This window comes from Prunus avium, chromosome 1 (genome assembly GCF_965620075.1).
Source record: "Prunus avium chromosome 1, drPruAviu1.hap1.1, whole genome shotgun sequence".
Classification (NCBI taxonomy): Eukaryota; Viridiplantae; Streptophyta; class Magnoliopsida; order Rosales; family Rosaceae; genus Prunus; species Prunus avium.
This window is the reverse complement of record NC_142284.1, coordinates 8,637,645-8,662,231: the sequence shown is the minus strand read 5'-3', so window position 1 is coordinate 8,662,231 and position 24,587 is coordinate 8,637,645. Positions and strand designations below refer to the sequence as shown.

General features: G+C 35.6%; 3 protein-coding genes across 3 annotated transcripts; 1 reads left to right on the top strand and 2 right to left on the bottom strand.

Moving 5' to 3' along the window:
* The first annotated feature begins 2,261 nt into the window (after positions 1 to 2,261).
* LOC110763913 (aspartic proteinase) lies at positions 2,262 to 6,287 on the top strand. Its single transcript, XM_021966814.2, has 14 exons — positions 2,262 to 2,478; positions 3,108 to 3,482; positions 3,570 to 3,630; positions 3,767 to 3,861; positions 3,967 to 4,079; positions 4,258 to 4,426; positions 4,521 to 4,560; positions 4,782 to 4,846; positions 4,926 to 5,039; positions 5,126 to 5,190; positions 5,299 to 5,455; positions 5,560 to 5,679; positions 5,836 to 5,924; positions 6,045 to 6,287. Exons 2-14 carry the CDS (start codon positions 3,123 to 3,125, stop codon positions 6,127 to 6,129), a joined length of 1,533 nt encoding a protein of 510 aa, XP_021822506.1. The 5' UTR covers positions 2,262 to 2,478; positions 3,108 to 3,122; the 3' UTR covers positions 6,130 to 6,287.
* A 1,118-nt stretch (positions 6,288 to 7,405) lies between these two features.
* LOC110763930 (NAD(P)-binding Rossmann-fold superfamily protein) lies at positions 7,406 to 9,531 on the bottom strand. The gene is made up of 4 exons (XM_021966830.2): positions 9,439 to 9,531; positions 8,681 to 8,942; positions 8,272 to 8,454; positions 7,406 to 8,137 (listed from the first exon to the last, which is right to left on the bottom strand). The coding sequence occupies exons 1-4, from the start codon at positions 9,495 to 9,497 to the stop codon at positions 7,742 to 7,744; spliced, it is 900 nt and encodes a 299-aa protein (XP_021822522.1). The 5' UTR covers positions 9,498 to 9,531; the 3' UTR covers positions 7,406 to 7,741.
* Positions 9,532 to 14,302: 4,771 nt separating this feature from the next.
* OASB (O-acetylserine (thiol) lyase B) lies at positions 14,303 to 24,330 on the bottom strand. Its single transcript, XM_021966606.2, has 10 exons — positions 23,895 to 24,330; positions 20,948 to 21,057; positions 20,467 to 20,524; positions 18,892 to 19,155; positions 17,333 to 17,470; positions 16,989 to 17,040; positions 16,799 to 16,878; positions 16,417 to 16,476; positions 15,474 to 15,554; positions 14,303 to 14,622 (listed from the first exon to the last, which is right to left on the bottom strand). Exons 1-10 carry the CDS (start codon positions 24,159 to 24,161, stop codon positions 14,530 to 14,532), a joined length of 1,203 nt encoding a protein of 400 aa, XP_021822298.1. The 5' UTR covers positions 24,162 to 24,330; the 3' UTR covers positions 14,303 to 14,529.
* Between the last annotated feature and the right edge of the window lie 257 nt (positions 24,331 to 24,587).

The window sequence follows — 24,587 nt, the reverse complement described above, 5'->3', positions numbered from 1 at the left end:
AATAAGACCTTGCTAGTTGCATTAGTTTATACTTAAAATATTAAATATTAAATATGGTAAAATTGAAGTTAAAAAACAATCCAGATTTGGTGAACTTCAAACATAAATGGTAACAGTGTATACATTTAAGACTCAATTTATATTAATTTAAACTGAATCATCATGCAAAGCTTGAATAAAAAATGGAAAAGAGCAAGAGTTATCACCTCAACATTAACACCAGAAGTTTAATGATCTTGCGCACAGCACCTACTAGCACCTGGTGCAAGATAGAACATAATCGATAAAGCAAACGAAGAGTTTGACATGTTGTAAATGAGCATTGTTAAGCAAATAGAAGGAATAACTGGTCATAAGAAAACTTTGCTGCAATGTTTCCACTAGCATGAAGAACAAATTTGACAAATTGTTTAGGTAGCTCCTTCAGACGTTCATCTTCTTGCAAAAAGGCAAGAAGTCGGAGAAAGGAACCAAAAGATACGCGGAAATTACTTAAGGTCAGCAGGCAAAACAATGCAACCAGCAAGTAATATAATCAGTTGAATGCCAAAAAGTTCAGAATGGTATCAAATTGGAAGATTCAACCATATGTACGTGTTTTATTTGTCAAATTACAACTTAAAAGTTCGGCTTCTATATAATATTTTAACATAATATATTTAAATTTATTCGTATATATTATTTGTATTCAATAATATGTGGGAATTTTGTGTATAATTCATGAAGTTTTTGTGTATTATTGAAAATTTTATAAAAAAAAATACGTGTATTAAATATAAAAATATGCATGTACAAGTTAAATACGAATTTAAAACAATTTCAAAAAACCTATTATAGCCGATCGGCTATACTATTTATTTTAAAGAAAGACAAAATTCGAGTATAGCCGAGCGGCTATACTATTTCTTTGATTAAAAACATAGAAGAACCGAGTATAGCCACGCGGCTACACTATTTCTTTAAAAAAATTGAAAAAAGCGAGTTTAGCCTGTTTAACTTTTTTTTAAAAAGTATTTCTTTAAAAAAAAAATTCCCAAAAGCAGGGTAATAATTCAAAATGAAGAAATGAAGAAAGAACAAAGTGAAAAGCGAGAACACTGTCAATTAATCAGGTATCTGAAACCCTAGAAACTTCAAGAAGGAAACAGGAAAAAAGAAAAGTTCCACCTTGTTAGGAAGAGAATTGGGAATGGGTTTCGCAGGGGAGCTTTGGAAGCAATTGTGGAAGGTAAAGACTGATGCAGCTGGTGGTGATTATGTGAAGAAGAAGAAGAAGAAGAAGAGGAAGAACAAGCAGAAGCAGAGTTGATGCATTGCTGAGCGAGTTTCTGGAAAGCGTCTCTTTCGAGAGAATCGAGTTCTTCGGCGCTCAAGTCCCAGTCGTCGTCCTCCAACACCATTCTTGAACAGAAACTGAGAAAGTAAGAGTCAAACTCTCGGATTTTGCAGAGTATTTTTGGTTTTGGGTTTTTGATTTTGCCCTTTTGGAGACATGAACGTCTCTCAAGCGCCAAAAGTTTTTTTTTCCGTTTAATGATGATGAACAACCTACCCGCCCGTTCCACGCGTGATTTGGGCGCTAACTCTTTACTTTAGTGCCCGGCCCAATCTTAGCCTCGATGCCCTGTTTAGGCCCATCACTAGACAGGCCCACTGATCCCAACACATTCGATTTTTGTTTTGAAACACCAAGTATTAAGGGACGATCTGTAACGAGGGTGGGTTTTATTGACACTTCAAAAAAGTTATCATTCTTTGATTATATTAAAAGAAAAAAAGAAAACTTGTGTTATGATTATGACTTTTCAGGAGTGGCAATAAGAGCTCTCTTGTGATAATTGACAATTACAATATGGGTCATTCTTGTGTTCGAGTCTCCCTCTCTCGACATTGCTCGTTTTAAGTGTTCAAGTAACTTGTATGTTTCTTGTAAGTTGTAATTAGCCATGAGGGCATTAATCATTATTAAACAAACTACTTAAGGTCAATCGCTTGCTTGATGTAATAATTAATGTTGTTCAATGCTTGGATGTACGAGCACACTTTCCTATTGAACCCAACATAAAAGTAACCAATTATTGCTTACTCAATAAACCGTTGCATGACCCTTTGCCACATGCATTTTCCCACTTTTAAGTACTTCTTTGGTTTTCTTTTTTGGCTTCTTTGCTAGATGAATTGCATGTCTGCGTTTTGCACAGAAGTGATATTGTAATTTGTAAGGCCACGAAGTTGTAGGCATGATCCTCTTGTGGCATCTCTGCAACCAAAGATGCGTGTCTGTCTCCGTATATTCTTTTGGCTAATTCTTAACTCGCACGGAACTGGAAACTGCCTTGTGGTTTCCTAAACTCTCTCTCTCTCTCTCTCTCTCTCTCTCTCTCTCTCTGTTCTATAAAACGGTGGACAAAAAGGTTAGCCCATTGAGCTACTCATGATCACTCGCACAATTCACCACGAAAAGCCAATGCCAGTGAGGTATGAAACTACGAACTTTGTTTCTCATTACGACCCATCAGTATTAGTAACTCATATTCAAATATTGGCATGTTAATAATTGTTTACTATGTGAATTAAGCATAGATATTGTAATAATATTGTATTGTCAGATTGATTATTATATTGTTCATCATGTCAAAAACTTTGCAGTATGATTGATTTGTAAGAATTTTTTGAAGTTGGAAGTGAAAACTTAAAAATTTGTCAGACAAACTTTTCTGAAATTGAAGACGGACCCAGCATTTCAAAATATGGTGGGCTAGATTTACCTTATTGGATTGTTAGATTTTAAGCTCGGTTAAGGGAGGCTTATGGAATTGATCATAAATATATATAAATTTAATTTGAGAACATATCATTTTTATTTCATTTGTTTAAAAGGCCTATTTTACAATAACAATGCCAGCAACTTTTCATCATATATGCTTAAACATTAACACTAACTACAAGAAAATAAAAAAACTAACCTGGGCCCAGGTTGTACATAGCATATGTCCGTCCCCAATGCAAATGGATAGTTAATCCCGGCTTTAATACATATTGTCCAATTTGTACAGCTGTGGAGCTCATTCTTCTAAAACTGTTTTTTTTTTTTTTTGTCATGGCAGGAGCCAGGGAGCTCTATGAGCATGGCGTTTAAGGGTCTTCTGGTTGCAATTTGTATTTGGGTTTGGTCAGGCTCCTTGGCTGCTGCAATATCCAATGATGGGCTACTGAGAATTGGTCTCAAGAAGCAGCCTTTAGGCCTCAACAGATTGAATGCTGCAAGAATCACCAAGACAGAAGTTTCTCAACCTAGAGGTCTGGGGGATGTAAATATTAACTCCAATAATCTTAAATCTAATATTGTATATCTTAAAAATTACTTTGATACCCAATATTATGGCGAGATTGCTATTGGTTCTCCCCCACAATACTTGGCCGTTGTCTTTGATACTGGCAGCTCCAATCTTTGGGTCCCATCTTCAAGGTGCATCTTTTCTGTAAGTATTGCAGTGAATTATCAAAATGCTTTGAATCTATGGTGTTATTAGAGTTTTGAGTAGTTTCTAAAGTGTGACTGTATGCAGATTGCTTGTTACTTTCATTCAAAATACAGGGCAAGCATATCGAGTACCTACACCAAAATTGGTAATCTTTCCTATCCCTTACATTTGAGTATGCATCTATCTGACCCCTTTGTTTAATTTTATAATTGACACAGAAGATTTCTTGTGGGAAATTTTTGATAGAATCAAACTCAAAATTACTTTGTGTTATTATTTAGGAATACCCTGCAAAATTCCTTATGGCTCTGGTTCCATTTCCGGCTACTTCAGTGGGGACAACGTTAAAATTGGGGATGTGATCATCAAAGATCAAGTAGTTCTCTTTCTCTATTTCCATTTTGGTTTATCTAAAGTTTTTTTTGTTTACATATATTCTTTTTCCAATTTGTTGATGCTATGTCTGGTTTCCATCCTATAGGAATTTGTTGAGGTTACAAGGGAAGGAGTCCTTACATTCTTAGCTACACGGTTTGATGGGGTCCTTGGACTTGGATTTCAGGATATTTCTGTTGGCGAAGCCACACCAGTGTGGTATGTTTCTGGCATAAACTGCTTAAACCTGATATATCTTTAACTAGCTCTTAGTCTAGTCGTACTTTTCATCTTAGCGTTGGAACTTGGATTAGATCTCATATTTGAATCCCCACTCCCGGCTGATTAAAAATATAAATTGATGGCTTAAAAGCATGAGTTAGTTTTCTGGGTGCAGGTATAACATGGTGCAACAAGGTCATATGAGCCAGCAAATTTTCTCTATCTGGCTAAATCATGATCCAACATCAAGGGTGGGAGGTGAGATCGTCTTTGGTGGATTTGATTGGAGGCACTTTACGGGTGATCACACCTATGTCCCGATTTCAAAAAAGGGTTACTGGCAGGTTTATTATAACAAAAAGAAGTTGGTGTTCCTCTCTAATATATTTTTCTTGCCAAATGAGATGACATTTGATTCAGTTTTGTTTATCTCTCCAGATTGATGTTGGAGATGTTATTGTTGCAGACAATTCCACAGGTTCTACTACATTTCCACTCCTATGTTGTTTAACTACCTTTATTCTATGTTTAGAGATTAAATTTGCTGCTTGGTGAGTCAAGGAATTCATGTACATGTCTGGTCTTGACAAGCCAAAAATTCTCCCTAAAACATATGTAGAGGCCTAAAAAAAACCAAATAACTTGATTCTGTTTTTATTCAATTTACAATCATATGACCTGAAAGTTTAAAATTTTCAGGACTATGCAAGGGTGGCTGTGCTGCCATTGTGGACTCAGGAACATCCTTCCTTGCTGGTCCAACTGTATAAACTCATGCTTAAAACTTCAGACTTTGAGCAGTAACAACTTGTATTCCACCCTTGATTAACTCTTCTTTTTCAGACTATAGTGGCTCAGATCAACCATGCCATTGGAGCAGATGGATATGCAAACTTGGAATGTAAAAATGTTGTTTCCACTTATGGAAATTTGATATGGGAATATCTAGTATCTGGGGTTTGTATCTTTTCCCTTTTCACTTCCTTTGCAATTCCTTTTAGGAAATGAAGAAATGCATTAGAGTTTACCTCATATGTCTGCAGGTACGGCCTGATATAGTGTGTGTGGATATCAGTCTATGTTCATATAATGGATCTCGTAATGTGAAGTTGAGACCTTTTCTTTTTCTTCCAATTTTTTTTTTTTTTAATTTTGTTCAGTTTTTTTATATCTTCATCATAATAACCATAGCATAAGGCAAAATTTACCTCTGCAGAAACTATATTGAGTCAGTGATAGAGAATGAAACTGGGAAGGAGTCATCAGTTGATGAAACTCCTCTATGTACCTTGTGTGAAATGGTTGTCTACTGGATTCAGCTGCAGCTTAAAAAGCAAATAGCAAAGGAAAAAATATTTAGCTATGTGAATGAGGTAGTTCTTCTGAAAGTATGAGGCTTGACTGATAAATATGCATACACCAAAGCTAAAAATTCTTTTGATTCTTTCCTTTCTTTGTGAATTTTTTGCGAGTAAAGTTGTGCGAGAAGCTTCCGAATCCGTTGAGAAGGTCATTTGTCAACTGTGATAACATTGCATTCATGCCAGATGTTTCATTTACAATTGGAAACAAATCCTTCACCCTCTCCCCAGAACAGGTACAGTTTTTGTTATAGCTCTTAGTCCTTCACACTTTGTAACATAAGTAGCATGGTTTTGTTAAGATATAACTCAAATGTTTAGAAAGGAACTTAATTCAACCAATTTCCTTTAGATTCACTCCATTTCTAACATGTTTTGGACTTAATGTTCAGTATATACTTAAAGTTGAAGGAAAATGTTCTATTGTCTGCCTTAGTGGATTTGTTGCTTTGGATGTGCCTCCCCCGCAAGGTCCTCTATGGTAAGTCACTATGACCTTCCTTTAGGTTCGACTTCATGATTCGTTGTGATTCTTCACCTCGCATAGGATCTTCATTCTATGGTTTATGCAAGAATGTCATGAAATTAGCACATTCTGCAGGGTTCTTGGAGCTCTGTTCTTGGGAGCATACCACACAGTGTTTGACTTTGGTAATCTCAGGGTAGGATTTGCAAAAGCTATATAATTCATAGTTTAGTAATCCTTTTATTTACCTTTGTAAATTGTTTATGCTAATACTAAAGGTATAGATAATATGGAAGCAGTAGATAGTAGAAGGGCCGTGTGTAATTGTCCGTCCATAAATAAAATGCATTCCATTTGGTTGGTATGGATTGCCAATAAGATAGCAAGAGTTGCTAAATATTTGATTCTGTTAAAATTTGTGCTGCCATCTAAGGCTAAAAGTATTTTGCTTGACCAGATTAAGCTTTACATCTTACGGTAACGAAACACTTTGTAAGAGCTCATAATAACGAGAAAACATAAGCCTTCGTTTTACTGATAGTGGATCAAACAAACAAGCATGGCTATTATCATAAGAATAATTCAACCAATATGCCAAGCTTGATGGAGTAGTAGTAGAATCCATTACTAAACAATTGGATGAACAGAAATATAAAAATGGATTACAAAATCTTGATAATGATAGCAGCATCTACTGCTCTTGAAAATAGGGGAACTGGACCTCCACAACCATTTTCATGGCTTTCACGGGGTCAATTAACCCCATTGACAACATGGTTGATTTGTCATTGGGCTCAAGCTTATGTTATGTTGCCCAAAAGGCCTCTTACAAGGAACTCCAGTTTTGCCCACACATCTATGGCACTTCACATTTGCGTCCCCGAGTGATGTACAATTGCTTAGTACTCTTGCCCCTTCTTGCCTTGTATCCTCAAGGGCTCATAAGTCTTACAATCCACTCACCCAGCGTCCTCGCGAGCAAACTTCTGGTCGGGGTCCAACTCTGATACCATTTTGTCACGACCCTATTTCACCAGCAAGATATTGTCCACTTTTGGTCTCATGGGCTCTCACGGTTATGTTCTTTAGCTCAAGCTTATGATATCTTGCCTAAAAGACTTCTTACTAAGAAGTCAAGTGCCTACACATATAAGGGACTTCACTTTTCCCTCCCCAAGAGGGCTAGGAGGTTTGCATAGTTGATTTTATTTTATTTCGGTACAAACTCATTAAATGGATGTTTTCCAAGTTTTGGGCTCGATTTGAAATCAGTTGGTCAAAGAATTGGGTGACGTTAAATTATGCAGCAACTGACAGTGGAAGGAGGTTTGCATACTTTCTTTGATTGGATTTCTGTTAAAAAATAAAAAATATAGTAAAAAGTCACCAAATAACGCCTCCCACTACATTATGATGTGTCCCAGTTTTGAGCTCGATACAAAAACAATTGGTCAAAGAATGTTTGAATATGTAGGTTCTAAGTTTTTTTTTGGAAGTTAAATTTCAAAATTACTTTTCCGCTGCGTAAGATCTGTGATGTACATAGATTATATAACTGATGGACATAGGACTAATTAGTTCTAACAATTTCTAATGTTGTTAAGATTATAGCATCAAACTCACAAAGATATAAATACGCCCGATCAAACAAGTGATGGTCGCCTACTAAATTTTCTTGGTTTCTCTTCCCACATTTAGCGTGCATATAGTCCTACCCAAAGTATCTTTAACAGAAAAAATTAATTAGAGGCTCTCCCTCTCTAAAGATTGCCCACTTCATTATGCCCTGGTGGCCAAAAAACTAAATCTAACTCCAAATGCAATCACTAAACCTATAATTTAGAGGATATAGCATTACTACTACCCCAGAAGAAAAATTTTCCAGATGAAATCTGGTGAGAAGGAAGCAAGGCCAGCCTAGCAGCAATACCCGCGGCATCATCTGCGGTGTGGTCTCCCTTACAATGAGTCATAGATGTCTGTGTGAAGCCTGGACAGAAGCTATTCACACTCAAACCCCTTCCCTCATATCGCTTTGCCAAAACTCTTGTATATGCGTTGAGTGCAAGCTTTGACACAGCATAGTCGGTCCATAATTTCGGCCACCCTTTACTCTTCCATGCGCCGCTCTTCACGTCGTTGAGAAACAAATTAACCACCCCTTCAATCTCCTCTTCCGATAGTCTTTCGCTTTTCATAACTTGTTTTATGCTAGGGTTTCTTAGCTGCTGCAAGGCCATATATATTTTATATAAATAGGGAGGAAGCAGAGATGGGTAGTGGAAAATACATGGTAATAACATCAGGACTTCCGCATAAGAGAATTTATGTATATAACTATTTATAAAACTGTTTCACTTACATTTAGTGAGCCAAGTCTGGAGCTAACGTTAAGAATCCGACTTATGGAGGAAGAGCTACGAAACATGGGCAAGAGGGCCTCAGTCAGCAATTTGGGTCCATAGAAATTGGTTTTCATCACTGTCTCCGCATGTTCTACCGAGTTTTCATTGAGATCATTAAACGACACAGCTGCGTTGTTTACCTTGAATTTTCAAAAATTGGCCCAATTTTTAGGTCAATATTATATATGTAACACTATATACATCACCGCATGTATATATATCATATTGCTAATCACTTCTCTAATACATGTGAGTCCCACATATATTAGTGCGGCCCACCTAATAGAAGTGGTCAGCGAAGTGATCAATAAATGTAAAATAATTAACTTGAAATGGTATGGTGGAGAAGAGAAAACTTAATATTACAAGAATATCCAAGGCTGCATAGCTTTTTCTGAACCAGGATGCGAATGCTCTGATTGAAGAAGGGTCCGATACATCGAGGCAAGAGAAGGCTACATTGTAAAGACCTTGGGCTCTCAGAGCCTCCACAGCTTTGCAACCCCTTTCAATGTCTCGGGCTGTTAATATGACCGTCACACCTAACTCCGCCATCCTCTTCACAAGCGCAAACCCAATGCCCTTGTTTGCACCAGTAACTATGGCTACTGTGTCCTCCGACCACCATCTTCCCCGGCCAAGAAAATTTAATAATGTCCACATTAATTCTTATTATTATTATTATCATTAAAGAAAATTACAGCACAATTTCCCTACAACATTATATTTATCATCATATTCGACAAAATAAAATGTCAATTGGTATAACTCAATTGGTTGAGCTCTTTCACCTCCACCCAAGGGCAGAGCTAGAATTGTAAAGTTAGGGGGGACGAAGTAGAAAATACCTTGGGTGAGGGTGAATATTTACATGTTTAAAGCTAAATATTTATAATTTAATCATGTCTAATTTGTTTTAGAGGGAACTAGGGGGGAGGGGGGGGCAAGGGCCACTCCAGGCCTAGGAGTGGCTCCCCTCCACCCATGTGGGCACATATATTTGAAACCGACACTCCCAATGAATATTTGTATAAAACATTCACCCCCAGTCGCTTGTAAAAAAAATATAAAAAATAATGCTGAAATCACATAGAGAGATAGAGGGAGAGAGCATGTTATATTACCTGCTGGTTGGGGAGAGGGAAGGAGAAAGAAAAGAGAGCTCAGCTTCGTTGGAGTCCATAAATATGATATATGGTTGCAAATTGAAGTTGTGTGTGTTGGGGTATATGAATTGGAAGGCAGAGGAATGCGAGCAATGTGTATTTATAGATGGATGGATAGATGGAAATTAACAAAGGCAAGTGTACATGTGAATTGAGATTAATTAATAAATTAAACGGAACTTTAGGTCAATATTTTGTATACGTACTAATTCAACATGATCAATTATAATTAGGTTAGGCGTAACCCACGTTCCAATTTTATATATTTCCTTTTTGTTTAGTTTTATTAACATATGAACGTTTGCATGTGTCATCAGGCATGCTGATTCTTTTGTTTCATTATTACTGGTTATTGCATCAATAATATAACGTTAGATGAATAATAAGAAGGTTCCGAGTTCGAGTTTTAGCATTCGTGTAGTGTGTGTGAGTTTAGTATACTATCGTCCCTTTTAATAGGAAAGATCCAAAAAAAATATATTATAATAATAATAATATTATTATTATTATTATTCTAATTAAATTCGTTATTTTCTCACCCACTGGTCAACTTTGGGTTGGATCAATAATAATAAATAATGGGGAGATTGCAATTTGACCTGGGGTTCATTCAATTTGGCTTGACCATGTGAGGAAAATATTCTCCCACTAGCTTCCTCTTAGTTTCCCATAGGGTTTCAGGTGTGGAGCAAAAGGCTGTCTCGTTAACCTAATTAACAAGTTAACAACCACGTTGGTGATTTCAACATGCCAGCCTTTCTTAATTAATTTATGGTCATGCTCATATTATTCATAATATAAACTTCAAGAAAGATGGATCCAATTGCTTCAATATCCTTCCACACATACTTAAACAATATATTTTATTTTTTTATCCATACAAGTTGCTGTTAATTGTAGAATTAATGTGTTGCATCATTGCATGCTTGGAATCCATCCACACATATTAATTATTAATATTTTGCGCCGATGACAAAAGCTTAATTCGCCCTTTGTGCGGATGACAAAACCTCACGGGTGTGTTCGGTTGATGGGAAATGGGGCTTGGAAATGGAAAAATAAGAGGGAAAGCTAGCTAGGTAATTAGCTCTTTGCTTCCAAACCCTTGTTTATATATCACTAGCTGTGTTTAGGATGGGGGACCTCTCCCTAACTAGCCTTAGCTTTATTGTACCAATAGTCACCACCAAACCAACATTCTTTTATTGTATTTGATCGATGCACGTTGGAGAGTAAATTAACAGGGCAAAAGCTAACTAGCTCAATAGCTCTAGAATTAGGCGCATGTGATGTAAGCTAAAGACTAACTTTTCAATTCCATTGAGACGCCGCCATGAGATTAGAATAGTGTGTCTCCAAGGAATCATCTCTTCATTCTTTTGACTTTGATCCTATTTCCCATTTAGGGAAGAGTGGGAATCAATTCTAAATTTATGTACACCTCCCGTTTCATGCTTTTTTTTTGGGATCCAAGTTTGAATTACTCTAAAGTATAAGCAAGGGTAACGGACACACTTCCATGACTAAGTGGTATAATTCACATCACATATAGTGCCCCTATTATTTTAGGGTCAAGCTACAAATTTACAATGGTTGTTTGATGGTTCACTACAAAAAATGTTGGCAGCGATCACCTTTTGTTTTGTCACTTTTGGAGATTATTGGTCATGTTTTTCCGAGAATAAAGCCTTTAATCACGGATTATTCATAGGAAAATGTAACCAATAGTCACCCAAAAAAAAAAGTAACTATATTGCCAAAAAAATTTGTAATGGTTCTTACTCATATAGTGCCTAGGACTTGAAGGTGAACATGAAGGAAGAGGTAAATGATTTTTCATTTTGGGAGATTAAAAATAGATAAGTTATAAGGTGTTCATACTTCCGTTTAATTGCTAATAGTGGCACGCTTGCAATCTAACATTCTCCTTAAAGCCTACTCTAGGTCTTTGTTATTTTTCAGATTAAATATAGATAAAACTGAACAAGAGAAAAATTGAAAGCTTCATTAGAAGGACAAAAGGCAAAAGCCTCCACAAAGTTTAACTTTGTGGCACCAAAACTATGACAATTACTCTGCCCCAATAAGCAGATACTTCACCAATGGGGTGTTAGTTGGATTGGACTAGATTTTTGGTGTGCTTCCAAGTGGTCCTTGGTTCAAACCCCCATGATACCCGTATGTGTAAATTTTCCCCCTCGCCCTTTCTAACTTTGGAAGAAAAAAAAACCAGGGAGAGACTTTTATTACACATAGCCTAGAAGTTAAACTCAAAATGAAATTTAATAAGAGGTAGAGAAGGAAACAAAAAATCGAATAACCATTCATTCACTCATATCTCTATTTGGCATACAATACAACAACAAGACACACAATTCCACAAGAGAAGACAACGTGACAATCCAATTAAAGATAATTAAACATAACTAAGTTTAAAATTGATAAACAATTTATACTTCTACTTTCAATTAAATCTTCTAGGTTAGGTTATGATATTTGCACTAAAAACTCCTAATTTTCTTTTTTTCTCTTTCTTTTCCTCTTTTGTTTAACTTAAGTATTGTGAATTTTTTCCCCCTCCCTTTTTACATGTCTGAGTAGGGTACCTTAATATTGAAATTTATGAATTTTTTTTATAAAAAATTTTAAGAGCTTAATTTGCTAATACTATTGGCAATAACTATATACTTTTCTTCTCTCGGTTATCTTTAAGGGAGATTCACTATTATACCCAATATAGGGGCCCAAAGTATAAAAATACCCTATATGAAATGGCAGTCCCGATCTCTTGGACTACAGGGGTCCAAGAGATTTGTGGTCACTATCCGTTGGATGTAAATTCAACGACTCACTCATTCTTGCACTCCTTTTAAGAAACTTTTTTGAACTGTTAGATTAATATCCAACGGTAAGTGACCACAATCTCTCGGACACCTGTGGTCCAAGAGATCGAAACTGTATGAAATGGACTTCAAAAACACACCCAAAACTCATTTACAACATAACAAAGAGGCTTTTAACTTCTTATAAATTACAAAACTGCTATCAATTTCTTAAAACAAGCCTAACCTCAAAACCTCATTAAAAAAAAAACTCAAAATACTCAATAGGGTATCAAAGTAATTTAATAATCAAAATTAAATTTAATAGGGTCAGCTGTCATTTTTTGGGTTTTTTTTGGGATTGTTTATAGAAATTAAATGATGTAGGGTTTATCTATATTATTAGTGCTAAGAATGGGTATATGACTAAATATCTCTATTTTCTTTAATTGTGACAAATAAAAATTAACATCATTTCTAGTTTTTAGTATATTGGTACTTCGGTTCTAGGTTCGAATCTCAACTCTCCATGCAAATAAAAAAAAAAAAAAATTTGATTTGAAAGATTAGTTCGAGTTTGTTGGTTAAATTGGAATTTGGCTCTACTAAATAGTGTGAAATATGAACAGGACACGATGCTTCTCATACTAATCAGCATGGAAACAATATTCTAGAAGATGCACGACTTAATTGCTTTTGATAAAAAATAAAAAAAATTTAATACAAAACGACTTAATTGCTTAACGTGATCAAACTCTCCGATCAATGGTTGAGGGGCTGCAAGTAATAGTTGAGTCTTTGTTATTTCCACCTTCCTCACCTTACACGTGACTCATACCCCAATAATAATAATAATAATAAAGACCAAAAACAAAGATATTATTTTTATCGTAAAAAACAAAGGATATGTGGGAAACCAAGAAATTACCAGTAAAATCTTGGGCTATTAATTTTAACTTCCGACCACCTCGCTTTCAATTCTTCTGAAAATTAAAGTAAAAATAATAAAAATAATAAAAAATAAAAGAAACAGTTTGCTCTCTCAGAAAAATCCACGTGAAGTCTCTTAAATGGTCCTTAAACTTATACATGAATTGCATGAAGTAAATAAATAAAATAATAATCCAAATTAGAATTTATTAATTAAATATGTATGACATGACACATACCACATCATTGGGACTCAAATTTGGGGCACAAATTTAGTTTACTTAGTATTATTGTTCTTAATATTATCTTTAACTAAGGACAATTTTTGGTATTTTGAGTGTTTTACGATTCCCTGCCCCTACCCTTATATATATGGATATTGTAACCACCACGGGTACCCCAATTCATTGCAACTTAACAAGAACCAAGACTGTTGAATCAGTAGCTAAACTGCTTTTGGGACAAAAATAACAAACACCAGAAAATCCACTCACGTTGTAATTCTCTTAAAAAATTTATGTCAAAGAGCAGCAATTGGTGGAACAATAGAAAATAAGAATTTAGATTAATAATCCTCAATAAAATTGAAATCATCAAATACAATAACAAATTTACAAATTTACATTAAATTAATGTAAATCAACAAACACAAATAGAAATACTGACAACTTTAGCGATTGAGGCTTGCAAGAATTGCAATATCCTAAAAACAGATTTCGCCCCAACCCTTGCAGTTTTTATAGGCGTCCATCTCCCAAGATTCAACAATCAATAATCCTAAATTGAAGTTTGTACTCTCAAGACAAAACTCGAAGAATTTAACAAACATAAAATAGAGTCCTGGGGAGTACTCTATTTTTCACAGAAAGAACTTTCTCCTGCGTGAGGATATCTCAAGTTGATGAAGGGTGCTTGATTTATATAAAACTCAATGCACCCCTGATAAAACAACGTATCTATGAATTAGTGTAAGTTCAAGAGAAATAACCTTTGCATCATCCTGCATGTTGAACAGCAACAGACACAAAGCTAAGGAAACCGACCAGTTGGAGAAACTAGACACACGTCTCTTGGAGAAACTTATTTTTCATTCACTATAGAAATTAAATATTATTAAATAATATAAAATTTCCAACAGCAGCCACCGGTGGAGAATTTTATACCGTGATCCTCTCTTAGGAATACACAGAAGAAATTCTAGAGAAAGAATTCATGTGCGAACGGGATATTATGAAAGAGAGTTTCAAAATAAACAATTTGAGTAACTGTCAATAAATTTTGCTCGAACAAAGGAACTTCATGGTTCGGGTTGCATTTTCTCACATTCTTCTCTGATCGACTGGAAAAGTATGGTCGAGAGATATCGTTCACCGAAACTTGGAAACACTACCTGTAAGCAATCAAATTCTGAAATGAATTGATACACAAAGAATTGAAAGGAATAGAGTTTTGAGGTAATTATATAAAGGGCACTCTACAGAGATCATACAGAAAACAGCCCGAAAAAATGGTGATTGTGTGAAAAATCAGAACATGACTAGGATGCCTCAATTCAATGGTCCGGACTTTATCTTGCGAGTCCATAGAGCACTACTCAATATGCAAAACGATGGACTGACTTTTATTCCTTTTACCAGACTTGTCAAAGTAATATCAGAACGTGCAGAATCAAGTTAAATCCATTGGGAATGCCCTAGTTAGGAATGAAGATCAATCCCACAGACTCTTGTACATGGAAAGTTAAGATGGATATCAGACCCAGCAACAAGTGTAGGAAATATGTATCCAGTGAAACCATCTCTTCTTTTTCATTTTCGTATTCCCCAGTCAAATCAAGCCATCTCACATGAAAAGATTCTTAACACAAAGGTGTTTAGATTTTCATAGTCCCACCCCAAGATTTAGGAAATAAGTATCCAACGATGCCGTCTCTTCTTTCATTCTTTTTCTCCCAGTCAAATCAAGTTCTCACAAGTAACAACGCTAGCACAAACATCTGCATTTTATTAGTCGCAACCCTTAAACCAAAAAGCCCATTTACAAGGATTTTTACAATTTTTGGACCTCTTCCTCTGATCGTCCATTAAATTTTAAAGCCTACATCTTCTATGTTTTCTACTCCCTCTTCCCTCTTTCTCTCAGGGCACACCAATTAATGCTGCAGCTCAACTCACAATGCGTAGGTTCCATCAATTTCATACAGAAATAATTTTTAAACGGAAAAATAGAGAGATGATATACCGTGATAAGCTTCCCTGCATTTTCAGGTCTCTTACCAACCTTGAGGGCAGCAGCAGCAGCAGCCCCAGAAGAAATGCCAACCTGTTATGATATGAAGGTAAAAATTAAACAACTAAACTAAAGAATTTAATATAAAAATATATACATAAATAGTCTTGATGTGTGATCTAGATTCATAGTCTGGATACACCAGTATGGCAAGAGAACATTACTCCATATGCAGCAACCACAGAAAAATCGTCGAAATTTCCGATATTATTGGTCAAAATGTCAAAAAAGGGGGGATCGATATGGAGGGGGAGGGGGGGCTGAAGATTATTTCTTCATCCCGTATTGAAATATCAGCAAAATATTGTTGAAATCATATTGGTTGGAATAATCATGCACAAGTCAGTTTCTAGGTTGTGCGAGTCGGCACTTTTGCTGTTAGACGTGAAGAAGAAGAAGATGTGTGCCCGAACTTTTTCTTTTGAAAGTTTTTGGATAGATAAATGAGAGGGGCTGGCCTCCTTATAATGAAATATACAGAGATGGCCTCCTTTGAATGAAGTGCACTGTTTTATTTAATTTGCTTTTGGGAACCCTTTCATTAAAGGATGGGTATCTAATGCTGCTGTTAAAGAAACTAGAACCCTAGCCCAATTGACTAACTTTTAGAGAGCCTTGTAGATGCTCCTGCATCAAACTCCCCTGGTTGGAAAAGACTCGTCCTCGAGTCTAGATCATCATCACCAAAGACTCCATGAGAAAACTGAATTCTTCCTTTCCAAACAAAGAGATATTTTGAATATCGAACCACTCTTGAACACTTATGATTATTCTCTTTCATCACGGGAAAATTGACAATGACTAGCCAAAACATAGGTAGGTCAACCATAGTTCATCGCTTATGATCTCCCATGTTAAGTGATTAATCCCTAAAACAAGGACTAAAAGCGCATACCAACAAGCCTTCCTGGAGTGCCAATTGCTTCGCGGTTTCAACAGCTTCATCACTTGAGATCTGCCAAAATCACAATCTGTGAGAACTAAACTAAAAACCAACTTCACAAGGACCTTATGTGATTAACGATACATAGATGAATGACTAGAAAATTAACATTTGACAGGACGAATTAGAAAGGAACCCTGATATTTTTATTTCTTTATTTTTTTTGGAAGAAAGGAACCATGATTTATACTCCAGAAAAGCACAATTCTATCTTATTAACTTAGAAAGTTAGCTTTGATACAATAACATTTTAAAACTTATTTCAAGTATATAGAGAGAGAAACATACATACCAAAAAAAAAATTAAATAGATTAAATTGGAATAAGATTAGACCTCTATAATTTCATCGACAACATCCTGGTGCAAATTTCTAGGTATAAATCCAGCTCCAATCCCTTGAATCTTGTGGGGACCTGTATTTTCAAAAATGAAAAGTAAATGAACATGAAAATAAGTAATATATGAGAAAATTTTAAAAAACACTGCACACTAAACTCATTAGAAGGCTGGTCCTCTATCTTACCGGGCTTTCCACCTGAAAGGATGTTGCTTTCCGAGGGTTCTACACCAATAATCTGTTACTTTAATGATCAGATGACATCACTCAAATGGGAACCAAAACAAGAAGAGAAAGGATAACAAAAGAAAGGCAGAGAGGAAAATTATAAGAAAATAAAACACACAAAAGAAGAGAAATTCTCTCTTTGAAAATAATTCACCCTCCACCCAGTACACAGATATACCAGGATCTACTTCAAATTAAATTTGCCCTCTAATTGACACATTCAAGGCAAGGCTATCAGATTCAGGCTGGTCAGCACTTTTGCATATACAGTTTGGAAATTATGAATCAGAAAAGCAGCATACCTTTATTTTAGGATTTTTCTCTTTAAGGAATCGTCCTACCCCAGAAATGGTTCCACCAGTTCCAATTCCTCCAATAAATATATCCACTTTGCCTCTTGTATCTTCCCAGATCTCTGGACCAGTTGTCTCATAGTGTATCTGCATATAGAACATATAATGAATTTATACACATCTAACCATATTGGAAGCCATAATGGTATTACGCTATAACTACATAGAGGATCCCTATGCCAATTTGCTATCCTTATGGTAAGGTGATGAAGGTCAAACTCACATACTTTATAGACTCCATGTAAAACCAAACTAATCATTTACAGCAAGCTTTGAAGCACAAGATCAAAACCGACTGAAGAAGAAAAATAATCAGCCAAGAGACTTCTCTTTTTCAAGGTAAAAATATCTCTTGGATTTGAGTTGACTAGTATCTAATTCGTTAACTTAATTTGCTTTTCAAGGTCAAGCTCATGCACATGCAGTTCTTTTTGTTTTTGAGAAGCAATGTAGTATTCTGGAATATATTGATCGATGACTACTTTGGGCTGTGGGCTTTTCAGTATACATATGTGAAGCTCAGCACAGTAGAAATATTTCTTTGCACAAGATATAAGCACCATTTCCACCATCACTGTGGACACTCGAAACCCCTCCCAAGAAAACATGGCAGACATGACTTCTAGTGTTTTGGGCCGGCATATGACAATTAAAAAAAGGAAAAAAAAACATTGAAACATGGTAGTTAATTAAAGGCTTAATTGCTCTAGTGCCCCCTCAAAGTATGGTCAAATCACGCATTGCCTCCTAGAAGTCAAAATGACCCACCTTCTACCCTTGACAGATGTTTTGCATCTCACTTTGTTCCCCATCATCAGGTCCGTCAAAAAATCTGTTCAAAACGTCGACATGACAGAAACAGTACGCACTGTTTTGCTGAAATGTATTCCACGTAAGCGTCATGTGTGCAATTAAATAATAGAATATTTTCTTTTTAAAAGATTGATTACTAAAATTAATGTTTTAAAATATTTTTAAAAACCCCCAATCCCCCTCTTCCCCTCCCCATTATCCACCGACCTCGCTGTACCCCTGACACCCCACTCTCCTCCCTTCCTCCCCACATTGCAAAATCCTCTCTCAACCCGATTCCCACCACCACCCCAATGCAGGTGTGACCTAGTTTTTGTTGCTCGATTTAGACTACCAATACACACGCTCAATTTACATTGCAGTGGATTGATTTATTTTAAAATATTATTTTTAATAGTTCAATTCATACACACATGCCATTTACTTGGCATACATTTCAGCAAAGTTGTGGGTCCCACTCATGCCACGTTAGCATTTTTAACTAATTTTTTGATGGACTTGATGATAAGGGGCAAAGTGAGACACAAAAATCGATCAAGGGGGCAAGGTGGGTTACTTTGACTTACCAGGGGCAATGTAATACTGTAGTTTTAGGGAGCACTAAGCAATTAGCCTCAAAATAATGTAACATGGGGCTGAACAGTCTAGCTGCTAAAGGAGCCAATTGTTCAATAAAGTGAGAATAGGAAGGACACCTTAGGATTAGCAGGATTGTCAAACTGTTGAAGCATGTATGCATTGGGTGTACTTTTGAATATTTCTTCAGCTTTCTGAACTGCTCCCTTCATTCCCTTTGCTGAATCAGTCAAAACAAGCTCAGCTCCAAAGGCCTTTAGAAGAACCCTTCTCTCCAAACTCATTGAAGCTGGCATTGTCAAGATGAGTTTATATCCTTTAGTGGCGGCAATAAATGCAAGCCCAATGCCTGTGTTTCCACTAGTGGGTTCCACCAGAACACTCTGAAAATAAAGGAGAAAGAAACTAAGTCAATGTGTACAGAAAGCTACGAAAAAGAAACAATATGAAGCTTTCTTAGGCATGGCTGGTTTTACATGAACCAGAACCACAAATAATCCAAACATGTGAATCATCCACCTTTTTTTCCAAATGACAATACGAGAGACGGGTCATAATGCGAATTAATAATTAAAACAAGGGTAAAGTTTAAGATTTAAACAGCCAAGACCAAATTATGGGAAAGGCCATTGCTGCATAATATCCACAATTTGTTATGAGAGTTCAACACAAACCCAGAGAGGCATGTTAAGGAAACACGTGGAAAATTATAAAAGACATCCGATTGCAGATGGTAGATAGCACAATACATGCGGCTGGAACATCCAGCATCACAAGCCATTTGGTCAGTTAGAATTGGTAAAGGGTCTTTTACCAAAACCAAAAGCCAAAAACTTCGGTAATGTGCAGTTTTGGTAGTTTTCGGTATCAGTAGTTTTTCATCTAGTATAAAACCTGCTGATATATATGTACACACACGTACACATTAACTAAAATTGTAAGCTTACTATTAGTGAACTAAACATTTCCACAAGTTCTTTGATATATTTCGGTAATAATCAATTCAAAAAAATAAATCAGTAGTTGGTCGATTTTGGTCATTTTCAATATTCAAAACCAAATCAACTATTTTTGATATTTTATGGTTTTGGGTTTTTCAATTTTCAGATTGTGAAAATCGGTTACCATACCAAAAATAAATTCAGTTGATAATCGGTCTGTTTGGTTTTTACCAAACCAAATGGCAGCCCTGGTCACAATTTTGAAGTATGATATAGGGATCTCTAAGAATTACCCCTCCGCGACATGAACCCTAGTTTGAATTGGCATCTGATCCAAAAAAATCTAATGCCTGGTTGGAGAGTCATAACTTCAAGGGCAAGAGGCACAGGGGGTCCAGAAGGGGCAGATGCCCCTGCTCTTTTTTATTTTTTTGTGTGGAAGAACAATAAGTGATGTTTGAAGATATTCTAACTTATATACCCTTAAAGAATCACTATTCCGGCAGCATTCCCTAATCCAATTGATTTCCATTTTATTTTCCATATTCTAATCTATCCCTTTTCAATTTTAGACACCATATACACAGTTGCACGCCTCTATATAAATTATGAGTTTCAAGCTTTCCTTCTATATTGTCTGAGCTGCCCTATGTCACATAATTTTCGGGCTCCACCCTTGGCTTTAGGCATCACATTTGACCAGGCATTCATGCTAATAATACAGTATGTTGAGTAATATCCACAATCAGTTACCTGTCCAGGCTTTATAAGTCCTCTTTGCTCGGCATCAATTATCATACTGTACCCTATCCTGAAGATGAATACCAGAAACATTAACAGTGATATTAAACATTTATTATTGACATTCTATGACTACAGTACTGAGAAAACAAATAGAGATAATACCATATATTATAACGAGACATTTGCAATTATATAATCCTCATACAAACATCATTATCCTAAACCTAAATTACTAGATATGGGGTCCGTAGTTACTTTTTGAGCTGATAAACATATTAACGTACAGTTATCTATGGCAGGCAAGCATATTGAATCACCCTTGTTAGACAGCATCTCAAAACAGCATACCTAAATTCATTTAATTCCTATTCTATTCTAAATGTATAGGCTAGGGTTTTTTTTTTCCTCTCACTTCAGTCTGATCATAATGTTTCTAAACCATATAAAACAATACAAATAATACACAGAATTGTAGTCATTGCCTCCTCACCTGTCCTTGACACTGCAACATGGCTCCATAATCTCAAGCTTTGCAGCAATGTTTGCAACAGACCCCTTTACGATGTTATTCAGGTACACCATCGGTGTTTTTCCAATAAGCTGCATCACCAAAGTTGCCAGTGTAACATATGAATTAACAAGAAACCTACGCACTTCAAGTTTATCAAAGGAAAAAAAGTCGCAAATGTTTCGGTCACATGGTTTCCAGTTACTAGTACTGCGGAACAGAAAATGGCAAGTTTAATACTACATCACTAGGTAACAGAGGGATAGCACCATTACTTAAAACAACATTTCAACTCAACCAAATTTCACTATAGTTTCAGTACTCAACACAGCATCAAAGATTTTCTTCAGTCTTAGCTACTTCTATTTTATACGAAATCAGGCAAAAATAAATGACAGGCTTTATTTTGAATCCTGATAGAAAATACAGAAAAATCAGATGTGCGGTTTTGTACAACATAAAAACTAAAAATTCTCACATAAAGGTGAGAATATAATTTCTTTAGTATACTACAAATATTAAAATCTGCTTTTGAAAACATAGACTTTCAGTACAAAAAGCAACTTGAAGCATTCCATAAAATGATTAAACTTATTCTACTCCCGCAACAAAGTAATTCAAATCGACATAATCACGTAGATAAATACAGTATAATTTTCCCAGCATCTACAGTCAATGAACTCCAATTTTGCTATATAAGTCAATATTAATGAAAGTTATACAATGTAGCATTTGATTATAAAGATAAATAATCATAAATTTCCACGCAGCTACACTACAATACTCTGACTTTCAATTATTCCAGAACTTCCGGATAACAACAACAATAAACCACTTAAGTTAACTTAAGTGTCTACTGAATATTGTACTTCCAATTTTCCTCTTGAATAAAGGGAAGAAAAAGGACATAATTGAATTAGAATACAAACAATAAACCACATTCAGCTTCAGGAGTGTACTCACTCATACTTTCGTCTATAATCCACCATCACTCATCTTCTTCCTTCCAAATACCCTAAACATAACTCAAAATCATTGCTAAAATTAAACAACTTTTGAAGCGCTAAACCTAACAACACTCAAATTTGGTCCATATGATCATTTTCTTTTCAAATATTAACCCCAATAAAAAAAAAAGATTGAAAAGCCCAATAGAGTGGATGCTTCAATTTCGGTGGAGAACTTCATGGATGCTTCCAGTGATTTAGTAGTCTTATGTTCAGTTTTTTACATTAGGTGGGTGTGAGTAAGGATAAATTGTTTGAGTTTACTTACAATACTCAATACATAACTCAATTTGGGTTCTAGTGAGGGTAAATTTGGAATGTGGTTTATACTTGCAAATAAATAGATTTTTTTTTAAGAGAGTTGGGTGTAGATATTAAGCTCAGTTAACTTATGGACAAGTTGGGGTCAAATACAGCCACCCTTTATTCAATAAAAACACAAAGTTTTCCATCTCAATCATGTTTATTATGAAAGGAATGGGGCTGATGGCTAGGTTCGGACTTTCTTTACTTATGCTTATCAGTTTTCACTTTTCCTCCCGATTGTTGGATGCATCTCCTACGGGATGATATGTTTGGAGTGCTAGATCTCATTTAGCTGTTTTGTGTAGGCCTTTTGGCCCCAGTCACCAAAAAAGAAAAAACACAAACGTTGCCCTAATGACAAAAACTGCTCACTTTTCAAATTTTAGACTAGAATTCTTAAACTTTCATCCTCGAGGTAGAAACAAATATTTTTTATCTCCTATTAATTCAATTTCTCAATGGCATAATTTTAAGGATTTTCTGATTAAATAAACAACTCAATAGTGTCCATTTATAGTTTGAGAAAACTATTTATTTGCGGACCAAGTAACACCTAATGGCATTGAAATTAAAGTAATGGAAATGGGTAGCATCCCTTTGGTGCTTTAAAGATAATTTTTTATAGTTATCAGGAAATATAAATACCTACATAAAATAGTGCAAAACTGATTCAAAGTTATGTAGACTTCATCCTTCTTTTTATATTGTGTGAGTAATCACACAAGTCCCAGTCTCACAGAAAGATCTTGATATAGACAATTACCAATAACTTGGATTCACTTAAGATAACCTGCTTCATATATCTTTATAAATTTGTTTAAAGTTTACAAAATTGTGCCACCTAACCGGTGTGTCAAAAGAATAAAAAAACAAAAACAAAATAGGACAGATACAATTATTGGCCATCTGTATCAAACTGAGAGCACTAAGAATTCACAATATCAAGTACACGAAAATAAAAATAAAAAAACAAAAGGGCAAAGACTACTTATCTCTTCCTCTCAAATTGGCTTAGAAAAGGTCAAGTTTTCTTGTTAAATGGTAAATATATAATACACCATAAGAGTGACTTGAAGTCATCAAATACATCGTTCTCTTGTATTTTCTCCACCAATAAATCTAACCCCAACCACATTCAACAGTAACAGTTGACCACACAACCATCAAACAGAGCACCACAAAAAAATAATAAAACCAGTTTAAATAAAGTGGACACTCCTAGCTTCCTTATTCTGAGCTACTAATGTTGAATAATTTAGCCTAGCTATATATAGTTTCAACAAAAAAAAAGAAAAAAAAATCGACCCAGTTCATAATCTGGTTCATTTACAAAGGACATTAAAAAAAAAAAATACTTAATTTCTCACCATTGTAGCATCTTCAGTATTCACACGTTAAAAATAAATTTCCATATAATTAAAAGAAGAATCAATCACAACTCCGTAACAATCGACCAACAACATCAATATAAATGAAACGAATCTACTAAAATCCATGTACCTAAGCAGCTTAAATTAATCAAACTTGTAGACCTAGAACCATATTAATCTTCAAATCAAACGCAGAAACCCAACCCAATTCGTATTTCCCAGAGACAAAGTCAAAATGGTATTTACCTGAGTGACATCTTCAGCAATGTTGAGACCCTCAACAGCGGTCTGTGGCGTCACAGAAACAGCCTTGCACACCAAAGAGGAAACTGAAGAAGGCTTCCCTATCTGGCGCATGCTCTTGCTGTTGCTCTTTTTGTTGGACCTTACGCTCAGAGACGTAATGGTGGCGGGGCCCACCCCCACCACCCATAGCTGTTTGGGAGCTGTGAGCTCTGATTTTGGGCTGCAGAGCGAGGATGTCAACGGATTGATCAGAGAAGCAGAGCCCATTTTTCTTTGCTTTTGCTATCGCTCTAGTTTTGATGAGACTGAGTTGTGTGGTGTGGGTGTGGATTCTATACGGTTCTGATCGTAGAGTATCGTTGGCTGCTTTCTCCGAGTCCAATACTCCATAAACAGTCAAGGGTTAATTTCAGTATAGTACCCGAATTCTTAGTGGTAAGGTATGTTAGTCATTATACTCTCAATTTTAACGATTTCGTACCCTAATCTTTCTAATTTGTTTCAATTGGTTTCGGCGTTAACTTCACTGTCAATCCGTTATTTGCTTGCATGTCATATGTGGGTCCCACGAGTTCGATGCTTTCGACCATTTATTGTAATCCTGCCCAAACCCCTCTCTGACCAAAAAGTAAGACACGTGGCTGCATCTAATTGGCCCAAAATTTAAATTTTAAAATCAAAATTATTGAAAAT